General features: G+C 36.1%; 2 protein-coding genes across 2 annotated transcripts in view; both read right to left on the bottom strand.

Annotated features, from left to right (window-relative positions):
- Positions 1-10,131, bottom strand: part of STIM2 (stromal interaction molecule 2) — an 80,630-nt gene extending 70,499 nt beyond the window's left edge. The window contains exons 1-6 of the mRNA XM_064418453.1: positions 9,676-10,131; positions 8,978-9,066; positions 8,337-8,423; positions 3,398-3,471; positions 2,175-2,296; positions 376-469 (exon numbers count right to left, since the gene is read on the bottom strand). The gene's annotated coding sequence lies outside the window, so the exon portion shown is untranslated. The remainder of the gene's footprint in view (positions 1-375; positions 470-2,174; positions 2,297-3,397; positions 3,472-8,336; positions 8,424-8,977; positions 9,067-9,675) is intronic.
- A 194-nt stretch (positions 10,132-10,325) lies between these two features.
- TBC1D19 (TBC1 domain family member 19) overlaps positions 10,326-18,105 on the bottom strand; it is a 48,202-nt gene continuing 40,422 nt past the window's right edge. The window contains exons 16-21 of the mRNA XM_064418459.1: positions 17,255-17,287; positions 14,761-14,870; positions 13,478-13,569; positions 12,577-12,692; positions 11,675-11,745; positions 10,326-10,704 (exon numbers count right to left, since the gene is read on the bottom strand). Coding sequence (XP_064274529.1) covers positions 10,630-10,704; positions 11,675-11,745; positions 12,577-12,692; positions 13,478-13,569; positions 14,761-14,870; positions 17,255-17,287 — 497 coding nt within the window. The 3' untranslated portion in view covers positions 10,326-10,629. The remainder of the gene's footprint in view (positions 10,705-11,674; positions 11,746-12,576; positions 12,693-13,477; positions 13,570-14,760; positions 14,871-17,254; positions 17,288-18,105) is intronic.

Genomic DNA, 18,105 nt, shown 5'->3' on the forward strand with positions numbered 1-18,105 from the left:
TACCACCAAAGAAAAAAAAAAATCCCAGTATGTACATAATATTTCTTTCACTTTCCCTGAATCTCAGCAAATCTCTAAATCTGCCATTACCTAAGCAAAGACAGTGAGTGCTTTGTGTCTTCTTATTCCCTCCCTTCCTGCTAGACAGGAAACAAGGAAAAGCACAATCAGAAGGTGATGAGTGTCACTACTGCAAATCACTACTTTTTATTTCATATTGGCATACTGGACAACTAGAATAAAAATCACAATTTAAAAAAATATAATTTGGACAGAGTCATTTGGCACATTTTCATGAGTGCAGCAAGTATTGAAGAGTGCCTCCTGGGACATGTTTGGGTATGGTTTTGCTCAGAGAAAATAGTTCCTACTCACCTGTAACAGGAACTCTCAGAATGAAGTCTGCTTTTTCAGGCTGGTAGAGGCATTCTGGGGATCAGTTTTCATTTTCTCAGTGTCTATAAAGTAACTGTTGCATTAAAAAATAATATGAGTAGTAACTTTCAGAATTTTTTTTTTCTAAATAAAGGCTCAGTTCATAATTTACAGAGCTGTTCTTTACCTGAATGATCATGGTCAGAAAATGCTGTCAGATTAATTATTTACAATGGAAATAATTTGTCCCTTTGAGATAATATTTGGGATAAGAACAAAGACTATTTATGACCTTCTGAAAAAGCAAGAAGAAATTGGCAAAAGCTTTGACTTCAAGTGTGGTTATGATACTTTTAGAAGCTGTTGACTGAAAAGTGGAATGAGCAATCACTCAATCAGAACTTCAGTGAGTAGGAGATTATACTCTCAGGATCTGTGACTAACAGAGAGCAATAACAAGCCTAGTGAACATGTGTATGGTGTAAATACAATTCTATTGTCAGGTGGCCTGTGGTAAATTGAAATGGCTGCTCTGAGGTCACAGCAAGCAGGCTGTTTCCTGGAATTTCTGCAGGCAAGTTGCACATCCTGTAAACAGGAGCTCTCTATATTATCTGTGCCATTGCACTGCCAGGTACTGTGAGTGACACAGACTCTAATAAATAAGATAATTCTGCAGAGGCAAAGAAAGCTGGTCTCAAATTACCCAGAAAGTTGAAGGACATATGAAAACCACTGCTAAGAAAATCAAACAATAGATATTTTTTCTTTGCCTCAATTTTCATATGTTTTGAGTTGAATAATAGAGGGAAAGCACTGGAGACTGCATCATCAGTTATAAGGTCGTTGGATACAGGCCATTTTCCTACTGTCAGAACACAACCTTGGGCATTTGGTGTTATCACTTGGTACAAACACCTGCATTTCTCACAAAAAAAATTAAATTTTAAAAAAGAGTAAAATTTCATCCATTGCTTACATTTTCAGAAAGAGTACACATTTTTGTTCCTGCTTGCTTTGCAGGTTGTGGTACTTGCAAGATTGTATGCTAAGCTTCCTTGAGCATTAGGAGTTGAACAAGTTTTCATGATCTTCCTTGGATTTGGACATTTTTAATTCCTTTACCTGCCCATTATGAAATTGTGACAGTTTTTGTTAGGTGGGACAAAAAGGTTCTGTATTCAGTGAAGTTTTTCAGCTTTCTGATATGACTTGTATAGGACAGGTGTCATTTTTATCTTCTACTTAATGAGTTTGAGCAATTCTTTCTGAACTGTTCATAGTAGTTAATAGGAAATGCAGGGAAGGGCTCAACTAAAAGTCTATATCAGAGACAGTCAACTCTTTACCCCTTTAGAATCAATAGAGAGTAATGGGAACTTCAGGTTAATTTCTTACTAAAATAAGCATCTAAGATCTGAAGATTTTCAAACATGGAGAGGAGAGGAAAATCAACTTTCAGGAAAAACAACGTATCTTCTGTCTCTTATTCATTAGGAAATTACCAACTAACACTGCCCCTGATGCCTTTCTTTATTTTCTGTTCTTGGGACACAGGAATCAAAATACCTTTTAGGCCTTACTGATATAACTAGAAAACAACCATAAAAGAAACTGCTAACTGCATGAAGGAGTCGGAATGTACATCCTGTAGCAATGGGTAAACTTTTCCTAATATTTTAGCATCTGCTTTCATGTTTAGGCTGCAGTAATTTCAGAGACTGTCTTCAGAACTAAAATGACTAAAGGGAGACTCAGAAGAGTATTTGGTTCCTAAGATGTGCTCCCACTGGGATTACCTGTGCTAACACCAGCAGTGTTCCCCTTCCTGTGGAATTACTGTCTGTGATCACTCAATACTGAAAGTTTCAGTATCACTTCAGAGCAAGTTTCTTCTACACAATCTTGATCTCTCTGTAGTCTGTAAAAAGAGACAAGCTCAAGAAACAGTTACCTACATGATCAAAAAATTAGGTTCATAGAATCACAGAATGGGTTGAGTTGGCAGGGACCTTACAGGTCACCTTGTATTTTGCTAATGGCTTCTGAACTATAAAGGCTTGAGGAAGATATGACACCTACAGGGTTACTGGAGAGACTGCAGTAAACCACAAACTATGGCAGTGGGTGTTGCTCCTTAAGGCAGGGCAGTTGCCTCGTCCTCAGAGTTTTAAACTGAAAAGAATGAGTGGTGTACTTCTTAAATGCTACGAACTTCCCTTTTTAGATCTAACTGATCTCACAGCCTGAAAACTCACAGTGAACTAAGTAGGCTAGTGAAAATTTAAAATATATTACATTATGGAGGAAATAAAAAGCTTAAATGCCTAGCATCAATTCTCACTGAAATCTTGAAAGAACATTTCTGTTCCATAATAGCTCTGCCTTTGAATGGCCGGTCCCACCAAAGGCAGAGTGCACTGCACAGACCTGTTTGCATTGGAACAATTTGCTGAGCAGTATCAGTAACCATCTCTGTTTAAATGTCTGGACTGAAGGCAGGAGAGAGTAATTTATCCTGCACTTCTTATTTTAAAATCTCACCATGGTGTTTTCTAAGAAGGAACAAAACTTCCATCTAGAGAAAACTGAAAAGATGGCTTATATTTGCATCAAGAACATATTCATTTCATTGGGTTGTGCCCAGTTTTCTGGAAGAGCTACAGTAAATTCTACAAAAAGAGGACTAAAAAAGCCAGTTCAACTCAGAATATTTTTTATTAAACTGTTTGGAACTAGTGAAAAAAAATCCCTATCTATGAAGGGCTATTTTTTCTGTAACATTTTACACTGCATGTGTTTGTACTGAAAAGAAGGTAGTATTTTTTCTCATAAAACAGATTGAACTGAGATTTTATAATAATGTGCAGAACTGCCTAGCAAGAAGAATAGTAGCCTTGAACTGAAAACACAGAATAACTGAGAATTACAGATCAAGCTTTCAAACTAGGAAAATACAAATATATATAATAATACACAAATACAAAATTCATTATTCAATGAAAACAAAAAAAAATCTCACCTGAATGGGCAAAGATGGACCTTACATGTCAGAGAGACTCATGCTCTTTATATGCAAAAAGTCTCCATAGTTTACTTTAAAAAAAAAAAAAAGAAAAGAAAGAAAAAATTACAAACCTCGGGGCAGGATTTCATCATTTTGCAGAGACCAGGAAAAATCTGACAAACTAAGAAAAAAAACTGTCCAGCTGCTAACATTATGAATTACTATTGTAGATACCATGCAAGATGATACTTGGCTTTTTCTTTGCCCAGACTGCCAGATTAACTTAAGCCTAATGCTAACCCTAACATTCTCTTTTCTCTGGAAACAGTATTTTCACTTTGTCCTAGTCTCATGTTCTAGAATCTATGTAAAGATTAGTGTATACAAAACAAAGAAGTTTATTTGTACAATCTACCACCTTGGCCCTTCCCTCATCCAAAGTCTAGTAGTAGGGATGAGATTTCTGGCAATGTTTTCCTGTTGCTTGCATTAGTGCCTAACACTCCTGTGTGTGTGATTTCTTGCAAAGCCAAGGTGGCCAAGGTCTTAGATAGGTTTTTTTCCAACTTTAACTAAACACATAGGTTATCATCCAGCCTGAGGAAATCTGCACTTACTATGATGCCTGCAACTTCCCTGCTTCTCTTTCATTACTCCTTTCTAACTGAAATCCTGGCAGGCAATGCAGGACTCCCTTTGTCCACAGAGCTCTCCAGTGTCTGCATTTAGAATGGTCACCTAGGATGTTCAAGGAAACACCCTGGGCATCACTTCCTGCTGTTTCTGGAGGGCTGCACTGACAGGAAGGTCTTTGATATATTTGGCTTTCTAAGATTGCAAACCTCTATTTAGGTCTTTATTAACCTAAATTGTTGCAAAGCCAAACATCTTCCACTTCCACCTTTTAACTGTGTTTTCAAGACTGAATATTGATTAGCTGCCTAAATAAATAATACTTGCAGTAAACCAATTCTACACTTTAATACTTACCCCTTATCTCTATTACCACTTAATGCAGGAATGGACTGATAACAACTTTAAAGTTTTTCCAGGATTTCTTTGTAACAGAATAGAAACATATTTCTCAGGGGAAGAGAACAACCCTAATCAGAAAGGTTCCTAATATCTGTAAGCTGTAAACTGTAATTCCCATAGACAGGAAATCCAGATTACACAAAACTATGTACGGATATTTGTTGACGATTGCAAAAAGAGAAGAGAGAAGATGATAAAGCTCTGGAACAGAAAAATCTAGTGGTACAGTCTGAATTTCAAAATTTATACAAACATATCAAAAAGACATTTTATCTTTTGTACAATTAACAAAACTTACTCAAGCTTTAAAAAAAAAATTACTGAAAAAAGATGCAATATCAAATCAGTAGAATAAAATGTACTTTGTTAAAAATTCAAGTTGCAAATGATTGCTTTTTGTGTTGCAGAGGTTGCAGTCTACAGCATTTGAACACCTTTTTCCACACCTTTTCCCTTTCTTTCAAGGATTGCTTTCCCCACAGTGGAAGTGCATTGCGTGAGGCAGAGGTGGCAGATGGGCTCTCCTGCCTCTGTGTTAATGGAAACGAGGGGCACTAATGCTCCTAACACCCCTTTCCCACGTCTATCAGTTAGCTGAAATGCTTTAAGAAACTGGGTATGGTCAGAAAGTATTACAAACTAAAATGAAACATCTAATTATGTCTTAAGGTCAGAAATGATAGAGAGAACTTCAACAGTAATGTGAGTGCTGCTAGCAACTGGAACTTCCTTCACAAGCTGTAACTATGCCAGTTTTCCACAGTTAGAACTTGATGTTAACTTAACGAACCACGATTTGGCTTCAAAGAAATGCTTGTTTTTGTAACCCAGATGCACTTGGAAAAAAGGGAAAAAAGGGAAAATGTTGTGACACCAGACTTATTATCAAAAAATTAGACAAGAAATAGTACTGAATACATAGAAAATTAAATATTATTGATTTTTATATTTTCTGCTGATCTACTACTTATAACTAGACTTATTAGGGTATAACTATCCTAAATAGAGCTATTCAAGAAAAAAAAACAACTATAGAATATAACACTCAGAGAACATGTTTCTTGAATAAAATGATCAGATACCTACTAAAACATATTATGTGAATAAAATATTCACATAATATTTTGCCGTTGTCTATCAGATTCCAACTTGTCTCTTAGCAACATGATACAGACTTTTTGTTTAAAGCAAAGCACAAAAATTGGTCACATGCTTTGTCTTGCACAAATTGTGTCTTTAACTCTTTTGTTAAATATTCCATTTATTTTGGTCATAATTCCAAAAGAAACAATTTGTTCAAACTGTTCAGCCAAACACAATGTCATTTGGCAAAGCACTGTGGTCCTCCATAAAGCAAATTCTCTAGAGACAATTGTTTGCACATATCAGTAGTCCAACATCTACAACATGCTGATTTTGAAATCCGGGCACACAGAGGCCACTCTGCAACTTTCTTCAGAGAACCTCAAGTTCACTTCCTGTAACCACCAATGTCTGACAAGACACAGAATCAGGTGAACCTCCCTGGGCTTAAACAAAGACTCAAAAAAAAATTGCCAAAAAAGCAATATTTCTCCCTTTGTATTAATTTTAAGGCTGATCCTTGGTTACTATTTAGCACAGTCACATGGCAGTACCACTGTTTATGCATTGCAGTCTTATAAAGCATGGTGATGACCCCAAGACAAACATCTTGTCCTAACCACAGATTCACTCTGTCCCTCTTAATAACTGGGGACTTGTCTTTTCTGTGGAGGACACAGTGCAGCACAAGTATCCTGAGATGCTTCTCCAAAGCATAATTGGCCAGTAATGCCATAATTTGGTAGGTATACTATTAATTGCCTAATTTAAAAAATACTAAGTTGAGACATTTTAACACTGTTTTAAAGCAGAGCATAAATGCCACACTGCTGGATCAAAATGACCTTCCCTGCATTAACAATTTTGTTAAGGTACTGAAAAAGCCGAGCATAAAGTATACAGGAAAAATAATCTGTCAGTGATTTCAAACAGCAGCACATAATCTCTAGGTTCTAGAGATTTTGGTTTATTCCATGGTTATTTGCTGCAATAAATGGTTCAAATCACAGATGTGCAGCCCCTCACTACACGTGTGACCTTGTGCTAAAAGCCTGAAACCTCCAGAAGGGTACTTTCTGCCTTCTGTACTCACTCCTAAAGCTGTGAAGAAACCCAAGTGCTGCAGTTGTCCTTCAGCACTTCTTCTGAAAGCCCCCACAACAATGATACCCACTGTCATTCCTTTGGCTGCTGGAGAGGGAATAATTCACAGAGGCTGTTTCTCCTGCGGTGCTGCCCAGCCCAACAGGAAGGCTGGATGATGCCCCCGTGCCCGCCATTCCCAGGGGCCCTCACCCTGGCCCTGGCCCTGCTGCACTCCCTGCCCAGCAGCTGAGCTTCCTGGGGCTGGAGGAAACCTGCTGGAGCTGGCTGGGCAACACAAATACGTGCTTCAGCTAGCTGCCCTTTCTGTGTGGGCTGTGGGGATGGAAGCTGCTGGTCCAGCACATGCAAGCTGCCAGGCACAGACACAAACAGCTTGGAGGAAAAGGGGAAAAGGGAGCGCCCAGCAGCTCCCACTGCCCCAGCTGCATCCGTCCCCTCCCTCCCCCATTTCCTCTCATAAAATACTGGACAGAATATTTTACTGATTTGTTAAAATATGTGGAAAGGCTTTTCTCTTCCTCACTAAAGATACAGCCCTTCAGTTTTGCAATCAATTTCAATATCTTTTAATAAATGCTTAATTTATTGTTAATTAACAGCTCACTGTATCACTATCCCCAAACTGATGTTTAAACAGCAATTCTGTTTCAAGGAATCCCTTCCGTCTTTTTGGAAGCATTTTATAAAATTCATTAGAAGATAGTAAAATAGGTGCAAGTTTCAGCATTTTTTTTTTCTGTTTTCTGGCAACAAGTAGAAATGTGTCTAAAACTGGAGACTCCTTGCAACCTTTTCCCTTTACTGGGATATCTAACTGTTTTACAGTCTTTATACTCTCGTCATTTCTCATGATAAAATCTGTTACTATGACAAAAAAAATCCACAAAAAATTATAAACTGTTTGAGTTATCCAGTTGTTCCATGATCCAGCCATCAAGATTTGAGCTTCAACATATTTTGGAAGTACTGAAGGAAGATAACTAGGGTACATTTTTAGACATTTGGGTACATTTTTAGACAAGCCTATTTACTTTTGCATTTTTTACAACACTTTATTTGACATTACAAGAAACCCTTGACAGACCATAGCCAAAATCCTAAGGTAAGGAGCAAAATATTTGATCATTATCTATAAATATGAAGACAACTGGTTCTTGTACTGAAAAGTCTGTTTATATTGATTTCAGATAGGGAGGAATGGACCAAAACAATTTGACTAAATTGAGTCATTGGACATTAAGCTGAGCTTGTTTAAAACAATGTAATTATCAAGTTAGATATGATTCTACAATCACTTCTGGCCATTACCTAAAACAGCAAAAATTTAAAAAGAGTTTTAGGAATTTGGAAGTCAAATGACTGACTACAGATGTCAAAAAGTTTGAAGTGATATCTAAAGTAAAATAATTAAAACTTCCATAACTGATACTACCTATGTATGCAAGAGAAGTATCTAGCTGCAAGACAGAAACCAGTAATTTTAATATTAAATTAGTATTATTTAAGCAAAGGAGATTAAAAATACAAGTATCAGCCAGAATCTGAAACAGAATATTTTGCTGGGACTAAATGAGTAACTGAGGGGAACATGAAAACAACACCACTTCAGTAAAAATGACATTTTAAAATAGAATTAAAAAAAAAATAAATCTAACAGTATAGTTGAAGCTCAAGGTGAGGATCTAGTTCAGTTTTTAATTTCATCCTAATCTCATTTTAATGCACTTACCCTCAGTATTCCTGTACACAAGAAGATCTGTGGGCACCCTCATGAGCTCCAGAGCACAAGATTCCCTTCCAGTCACCAGGAGAGACACTGGTGCAGGTCAGGCACAATTTAAGCGCCCCAGTGGGGAAGATGGAAGGGATGCAAGGGAGATGGGAGATAAAAACAGACCATATTCTGTTAGTCATGGAACTGCTTGTTCAAACAAGAATCCAACAGTCTCTATCTCTGCCTGCTTATAGCATTTCCAAATTTATTGAAAATTAAAAAGAAGAGAAGATGCTGCTCAAAAATCCTAATGTGGAAAAGTTAAGGTGTTGTTCAGATTCTGCACCACATACAAGCACAAAGCAAAGGAAATTAGAGGGTCAGCAGGTCTGTAGGGGATGTCCCTTGCTATTCAGTAAATACTTTAAATTCTTTATAATGCCACGGTAACCTTGTAATGACCTGAATCAGCCACAATTCTTGTGACTGCTTTGTAACATTATAATTTCTAAACTGCTACCCAATTTATGGATTTTAAAAACTGCAAAATGCTGCATTTTCAGATGTAGATCTGAAGATGAAAAAAGATCTTGTGGTTTATACACAAACTGAGTATCCAGAAAGGCAAACCAATTCAAGAGAAGAGGACTGCTCGCCTCCTTGCGGAATCTACTCTGTAATCTTCAGCAAATCAGTTAATCTTTCTGTGCCTTCATTTCCCATATATAAAACAGGGTAATACTTGCTGTAAAGGATAAAACCTATCACTCTTTTTAAAAACCAAGTGTCACAGAAAAACCTCTAGTTAAACATTTAAAACAACTTCTTGCAAATATTAAGGAAAACATCCATTTTCTCTGTTATCCAGGGCAAAATTTCCCCAAATATTCTCAAATATTATATCTGCTAAGCAGTTTGATTCTTTATATAGGAAGTTATACCACCAAGTCCACAACTAAACCTCTTTTTAAATTAGCCTTATAAATTTACTAGTTTAGTAAGTTCCTACATTATCATGACAGATACAACAAGATTCACAGACATACAGCTCATACCCCTACCAGAGACTACAGCTTAGTTCACTTGTCAAATTTTGAGCAAGGTATGAAGGATTCATGTTTCACTGACATACATTCAGTATGGCAAATAATGACAACTACATGTACATAAGCATGTACATGTTCATAAACCACACGATGACAAAAGTTCTATTGCAAATGCAGTAACTATATAATCCATTATCATTTTTTGGCTTAGAGCCTTTTTCAGGTGTTAAGATACACTCAATCAAATCAGATTATTGATTCCAACTTTGGTATTAAAGAAATCAAACATTTTGTGAGGAGGAACTCACACAAAAGGTATGAGAGCTAACAGATGATGCCAGCCTGACTGTAGTGACAATCCATCACACATCAATATGGGCAGGGCTCTTGCACTAAAGCCTGAGATGTTAACCACAGAGGCTGGAAAACAGTCACAGGCATAGCACTGCCCTCCCAGAGAGGGTGTGGGGCACAGCAGAAGGACTCTTGGCATCATTCTCAAGGCAATATTTTGTCTCACGCAAAGACCGGCTCCAACAAGTTCTGAAGGAAGCTGTGCTCACGCCTTCTCTGCAGGGAACCCATTTTGTGCCTTTGATGGGATTCCAGGGAGGAGTTCAGCAGATGCCTGAGACAGCTCTAGACCTAACCAAAGATAAATGGGGAATGTGTGACTACATCTCTGTGTATGAAAAGAATAAACAAGAGCAGTTAACATGAGAAAGAACATGGAGAAAATTTCTGTGAAAAGAATAAATAAGATAGGGACAACAAAAGTGATGTATGATCCCACCTTTTCCTTAGAAAACAAGAAAAAATAATCTTGCAAATATCTTTATTTTCTCACTTGACAGCATTGGAGATGATATCCTCTAAGCTGTGAGCCTGAAAAAGTAATTTCATATTAAAAGAATAAAAGCTTTTACAACTCTGACAATAACATCACAAAACTCAGATCACGAATTACATTTACTTTATTTAATATTACATGCATTTTAGACAGTGATTCATATTATTTACTTGCACAAGTAGTCATTCTCAATATACAAGTAATAACCATTGCTTTTACAGTGGAATTCATTAGCATGCACTTCACACAATTGTGTGCAAAGTTATTTTTTCCAGTTAGAAAATATCAAGGTAATTATTTCTAAAATGATTTTATACATGGAGTTTAATTTTGGCTTTATGCAGACATTGCATAGTTGATGCTTAGCTTCTCCAGAAAGACTGGGATGTGGTACCACTATTGTTGAAACAGATCAAGTGACAGTAGCAAACAAGAAGATTTGAAGAAGAGGCATAACTTTCAGGGTTGAAAGGTCAGCAAGTACAGCCTAGGATGAAAATCAAAAAGCCTTGTTAAATTTGACATTTGAATCAAATTTCCTTAAAGCAAGTTAAGAAGTCAGGAAAAGATTTAAATCCTGTCAATAATCAGATATAGACATGGCTAGAAACAAATTATACTGGTTTATGTTAGTACTGTATGGCCTAATTTTTTATTCTAACATTTCAAAGAAAAAACAGGTATACCCAATGTATATTACCTAAGTAACTTTATTTTAGCCTTTAGCCTTACTTCAAATATACACTGCATCATGGGTGAATAAGGAGTCTAACATTTCAACCTGTTTCTAAAAATAATTGGGAATTAAGAATCCTTATCCTGTGGCTTGGCTAGTACTTGTGAACTAAGTCCAATGTAATGCCTCAAATAATCAGTGTCTTCTCATGGAAGTATGTTTTAAAAAAAGCCAAAGAAAGTGATCACAAACTCTCTAAATCTGAAAAAATCCATCACTATTTTTGAAAAAAAAAATAAATTAACAAGTGACTATATATAATAATAATAATCTTCATGCTAATAACTTCATTTTCTTCATTTCCTATGGCAGTATGCACAGTGAAATTTCAGATTCACACTGACAAAATAAGCTTGTAACATTTTTGTACTTTGTAGAACAGAAGCAACTAAAATGTACTGAGGAAAAGGGTACAAACCTCTGCAATATTTCAAAAACAATATATCCCACTAACACAGATTATATATTAAAAAAAAAACTTAACTGTAAAAAATAATTTTGTAACACTGCATTTTTATAGCAAATATGCTTTATTTCCTTTTACTCCAGAAAAGCAGCATTATGTACTGCATGCTCACAGTTTCCTTATTTTTTATCTAAGGTAAGAATTTAGACAGAAAGATTTGCACTATGCATCATGTGCCATGTGAAGCTTAAGTTACTCTTACTGGCAAAGCATCAGAAACTATTTCAATCTCCTCTAAGTGAAACTTATCCTTACTTCAGCTGCAGCCAGTGATGTCACCTCCATCAGGTTGACTGCTCGGAAAGCAAACACAGCAGCTGCCAGGACTGAAAGAAAATGTCCAATATTTAGGTTTCTGACCTGGTAAGTAGTGGTTAGAATTAATCTTGATATAAAATACCAGTTGTCACATAGTTTAATTATTTTGATTCTGAAGAATAATATACAACAGGTGGCCATGTTTGAGTTTCTTTGACTGCTCTTTTAAATAGAGAGGAAAACCGTAACATTCTTTCAGGAAAGTCTGAGTGAAAATGCCTCAGTTTAAGATTAATAGCTGTTAATTAAAAGGGACAAGCTGTCTTACATGTACAAATGAAACCAAAACCTTTTATCTTCTACTCACCTACTTTCTATTTAAAAACTGACCCAACTAAAAATACATGTTTTCTTTAAAACATCCATCTTAAACCTTCCTAAACATAAGGACAGTATTTAGCTAAAAAACTTTCAAAGTGTCTTAAAAGATGCCACTTCGAAGGCAGAAATCCAGCAAAATCAGGGGAACTCTCAATTGCAAGTACTGTAGAGGTAGTTGCCATAAATAACATGAATCTTGTACTTTTTTGAAAGGTGATGAATTCATTCACCACTCCCAGTAAAGCTGGGAGAACAGCCTGTGTTCTGTTCAGAGAGCACTTGGCATTTTTTTAGTATTGCCATTAAAAAAATTATCTGACATATTTTTTATTAAAGATGCAGTATTCATGCAATTCCATTTTTCTAGATGATATATGCTTTGACATGTATGTAACCTGCTGTCAGCAGGTTGTCAAAGAGCAACTATTTTCTTCTCATCACAAAATACATTGAAGCTAATGAGTATTTGCCTTACATTCACAAAGACTTCACATGTTTTGTAAAAATAATTCTATTACCAGCAAGAATTTCTAGAGAATTGTATCCCAGGATTCTGTCCCACAGAAGCAAGAGCTGGTCTGTAGCTAAATAACCAGAAAATGCTCGTACCATCCATTTAAATGAAATTCGTAGCCTGCAAATAAGTGACAAACAGTGGTTATTATATTTCTGCCTCCCATAATGATCAGATTGTCTGTAAATTGAAAATATTTCATTATCCTTCTGCATTTCTCTTCTCTTCCAGGAAGAAAAAGCATTTTCTCTTGCTGCAGTAATAATCAATATTTTAATTTGCAATAGTCATCATAAAATTATTTAGCATCTCATTTGATAAAGTACTAATATCATTCTCATAATCATTCTGATCAAACAATCACATTAGAGTGATCTTCAGCTATTCAATGTTTCATCCTTTCTGCTATTATGCTATTAAGATGGATACCAATTAAGACAAAACAGTTTTCAGGTTCTCTTGTGCCTGGCGCCATGAATTCACTATTGAATGACTCTTGCTCTCTTGCCTCTTCCAGTACCTTCTGCTGCAACTAACACATCTCTGTGTCTTCTGTCCCCTAGGAAATACATCACTTAGTTCCATCAGATACAACATGAATTACTGAAACTTAGCTGAATAATGCAGCACAGAGCATTTCTCACAGAGCAATTCTCTCTCTTTTCACAGAGCATACAGAGGAAATGCACAAAGCACAGATACACAGGTTAGACAAAGCACTCCATCTGACTCTCAAGAAAAAATGGAGCACTGATGGTTATGCTTTTGTCTAATAAATGCATTTATGTTATGCTTTTTTAATTTTTTATTTATTTTCTACAGATCTTCAATTAAAACACTACAGAAGAGCATTTTCAGAATAATGAATGTGCAATATTTGTAACAAGTCAGAAAGAAGTACTTACGGCTGAGCTCCAATTTCTCTGAGGTGATAGAAGAGCTGGGGCAGATGGGTTTGTAGAAGAGTTTCAAAAAGCAAACACAATGATACAATGCCCTAAAGAAACAAGATCATATCATGAATACTACCACTCATCCTGTCAAATGTGGGAAAACAGTAGCAGCATGTAAGTGTTCATGAATTTTTAATTCAAGCAATAAAACATTAATGATACAGTATTCAAGTCAGGTGAGAAAGGCACAAGCAATTCTAATACCTTCAGTCACCAAACCCTTGCTCCTGCAATTCCACGTATGTATTAGCAACATGGTATGTTCTGATAGTCCTTTGCAAGTCTGAGTTACTTATGCTGTTTGTATGTCAGGGTTGAAAACATAACCTACTTGAAATATTTCCACTTTGATGAAACAGACCTCAGTTGCACTAAAAAATAAAGGATGTGAGAAGAAGTACCTCTCTGATAAGTAAAACCAAACAGCAATAGAGATAACTACAAAAATAGTTAAACATACACACATTTTAAAAATGGTTTCAAAAAATTACCATGGAAATGAATAGATTGTTGTTTGACCCTTTTCTCTGCTATTAAAGATGAAAAGCACAATACATAGCCTTGAAATGGTATACCAAAGATAGGATTTTCTTTTAACCAGAAAATATTTTCAAAAAGAAATTTAACTCTTCAGCACTTTTTGAAGGAAAAAAGAAATAGCTACTCTGTTTTATTCTTCACAAATAGAAGACAAGCCAATTTGTACAACTCTTGTACATTCAAGACAGTTGATCTTGGTCACAAACAGACAAATTATTTAAACTCATCTCATAGTACTAAAAAGCACGTGCTGTCATACCAAGATTCTTCAGTTAAAGAAACAGACACTAAATTAGTATAACAGAAACAATATCTCTGTACATATATTTCAGTCCCTTTACCCCAGACTATTTCGGAGTCCATTTACGTACCTTTAATGAAAGCAAATTAGTGTGACTCTTTGAACTGAAAAATCTATTGGATTAAAAAACTTCACTCTTATAAAAGACTCCATACCCTCATAAAATGAGAACTTAATATTTTAATAAGGTACACGATAGCAAAGACTAACACTGACATAGAAAACAACAATATCCAGACTGGAATTACCTAATAATTTTTCCAAGCTTGCCTGAAATATTTTAGTATATTTAAAAGGATACATTTCAATCACACAGAAAACCATGCTACTGTATATTATTGTTCTGCAGCAAACAGGATATCAAGTGAGTGGATTTAATTCCTAATGAACTTACAGAGGGATGAGAAGAGATGGAATGGAGTCTGAAGAAAAAACGCACATACATCTCACGGAATATCTGATACAATTTGGAAGGTTCATGGTACAGAAAACAAAGTGGTGCAACTGAAAGGATAAAAGAAGTATAATTGACTCAACACTGTAAAGTGCTAAAAGGGTTCAATGATTAAGCGCATGAAGTATGAGAAAAAGCCAGGTAATTCACAGTACCCCAATTTACAAAAACAGTACCAAACCAATTATTGAGAAAGAAGTATTCAATCACAGTTTATCATTTAATGCAAAAAGTCAAAAAAGGAAGTATGATACATTCTAGATATTATTCCTACATATTTCAAGAAGCTAAACCAATTAGAATCTGCTTACTATAGACCTGGCTTCTGAACCATGAGAAATATGCTGTAAGGAAAGCATCCCTAAGGTGTAGAGCAACGTGAACAGTGCAAGTTTTTAATTAAACTGTCTCTAACTTTCAGTGTGCCCTGGGGCCAGTGACCAGCTCCAAATTGATGCCCTATTTGTAACACAGCTTGAAGACAGATATTGTGAAAATGAAAACATTAAAAGAACAGCTTTTGGTTGCCACAACAACATCACTAAGTATGACAAACTCATAGAGACATTTCTTACAAGATCTGTAAACCATGGACATTTGGTAGTTTACTCTTTAGAAGTCTTCTACTAGACCTGATTCAAAATAATTGATTACATCTGTAAAACAGCAGCTCTGAAACTCTGCTTGTTTCATAAAAATCTAACATATAGATAAATCTGTTATATGTAGTGCTGCTCAAACATAACCATCACTCCTTGAGACTGACAGTCCATACACTCAATGCATTCTCACAGACAGTTGTCATCCTATTTGTGAACAGCCTTTTGATCTGTCCCGTCATCATGATGACTGCTTCACTTTACAGGTTTAATTATTTTAGCTGTCAGTTTACATTTTAACACACTCATAGTTTCTATCTCTACATTTACCTTCCCCTCCAGTTTATTTATACTAAGCTAGGGACATGGATATATTGACCTGTGTATGTATGTACACATACACACATAGATATATGTACATTTTTTAATATATATACGGATACATGCACATGTGAATTTTTTTTTTCTTACCTAAGTATTAGAAAATGGCTTAATAACAAAAATGGTGTCTGTGTATGAGAGGTGGGGTGCTAAGGTAGGGTGAGATGTTCACAGAAACATGTATTTCTGTAGGGGCCAGAAAAGCAAAGGGTGTTACCCATGCTCATGTTTTCAATGCTTGAAGATGGAGGTGGAAAACTTGTCAGTGTGCACATGTACATAACGGCCAGGAGGGTAACAGAACAGCCTCTGACAGCTGGCACCCTGACAGTGAATGCATGCAAACAGGAAAAAGGGTATAGGATTTTCATAAGGACCCAGACACTTCCTCACAGAGCAGCACAGCATGGAATACAGCAGATACTCTGCTTGGCCACAGCCTTGAGCTACATTACCATCCTTCTACTGCCTTGCTTTTTTCACCCTTCCTCCTTCTCAGAGCCAGCATATTCTGAGCCTGTGCAAAGAGCGAGGACGGGAGGGAGGGAGGAAAACTCACATCTCCGTTTGGGAGATGCTGTTCTCAAGGGCAGAGTCAAACCCAAACATTTTGAAAAAAGCAGTTCACACAGAACAAGTGAATGTCTCTAAGTGAGTCCCTAAGGAATAGTTTGTAACTTAAGTGCTCATTACTCCAAAGACTCTGGATTCCCTACTCAGGTTCAAATCTGCATTTCATATTTCAATTCCATTATTTTAATGATTGTGTGTGATCATTAAACGTCATTATTAGCAAAACATAGTATTTTAAGTATAGTCTTACAATCTACTTGCCCTGTGATGCTACAAACACCTTTGATAAACCAAAAGAAAAAACTGAAAAGCCATAACATCTAATCTCACATCTGCAATAGCTGCAATATGTCTGTAACTCCAGGAGATTTTTCTGCTTTTTTTTCCTAAAAATCTTATTGATATTTATGCTTTCCTCTGTGCAGTAAATTAGAAAGCATTATATTATGTAATGCTCTTTTAACATCTCTTGTGGGTAAATGTAGAGAGCAACAGGCCTTTCACACTGTTTATGTTTTTAAGAACTGTTTTCATGGGTAACTTGGTCTACCCAGAAGTGAAACACAAGGAAAGAGCACTTTGTTGCTAAACTTTATCCCTCTATTCATATACATGAAGATGTGTAGCTTAGCTCAGTTATTAGCTCTCAAAGAAGGTAGCTCTCAAAGAAGGAATTCCCACATGGCAGCAAGCTGTAATATAAGTAAATAAAACAGCCTGAAATTTTAAAAATTATATTCAACAATCTTCATACACAAAAAAACCCCCATAAAAGCACATACATATCCAAGTTTAAAAGTTGCAGAAAAGTATATACAGTTTTAAACTACAATATGAGGAAAAGCAGTCCTGAGGTTTTAGCTTATGAGAGTCACACTTACCATACATAGAAAAGCCATGAAAAGGAATTACACCTGCAAAACAAAAATATTCCTTTTTTTGTTCTTTCATAATCTTCTTTATGCATGCAAAAAATAATATTCCCCCTCACATTATCAAACTGTATTCTGCCTACATAGGGAATAAAGTATTTCTTGTTATCACACTTGCACAGATCTCCATCTTGTACAAATGTAAGTACAGTATCACCTATGTCAGTACAACCAATGACATGCTTAAACACAAACTACAGTTCCTAGAAAGTCAAGTACAGCTCAGTTTCTGTGAAGTTGTTACACTGGCTTTGCTGATATCAGAACCTAATTTCAGATAAATGACAACCCATAAATGCCATGCACTGACAAGAATGGAGTAGGAAAAAAAAGGAGGCCAAGAACTCTAGTAATTCATGTAGTACTCAGATAGAACATCCACAGTACTTGGCAGTTGTAGCATGACAGCTCGCTCCTCCTTCCCAGCTGATCTTAGCTCCCCTTCACTAGATTTTATGTAAGACTGGTAAGAGGTGGCTGATTTGGCAAAAGATCTTAAGAACAATGCTTCATGGCTACAAAGCTGCAAGAATTGCAGAGGCAAACAGGAAAAAGTGAAACAAAAGCATGTACTGCAACTGACTCTACTGAAATACAGAAGACATAAAAGACAAGGCCAGAGACGCAGATTTAAGATTGGTGACGTAAGGCCTTGGAACAAGAGGAAAGAGCTTGAACTTGAAATACAAATGGAGGGAAAGGATTCAATAAGGGATTGAAATGGTCAAGGCAAGAGCTGAAAAAATCAATTCTAATAACTGAAGTTATAACAACAGCAATGATATTAAAATTACATAGAC

Source organism: Passer domesticus, chromosome 4 (genome assembly GCF_036417665.1).
Source record: "Passer domesticus isolate bPasDom1 chromosome 4, bPasDom1.hap1, whole genome shotgun sequence".
In the NCBI taxonomy this organism is placed as follows: Eukaryota; Metazoa; Chordata; class Aves; order Passeriformes; family Passeridae; genus Passer; species Passer domesticus.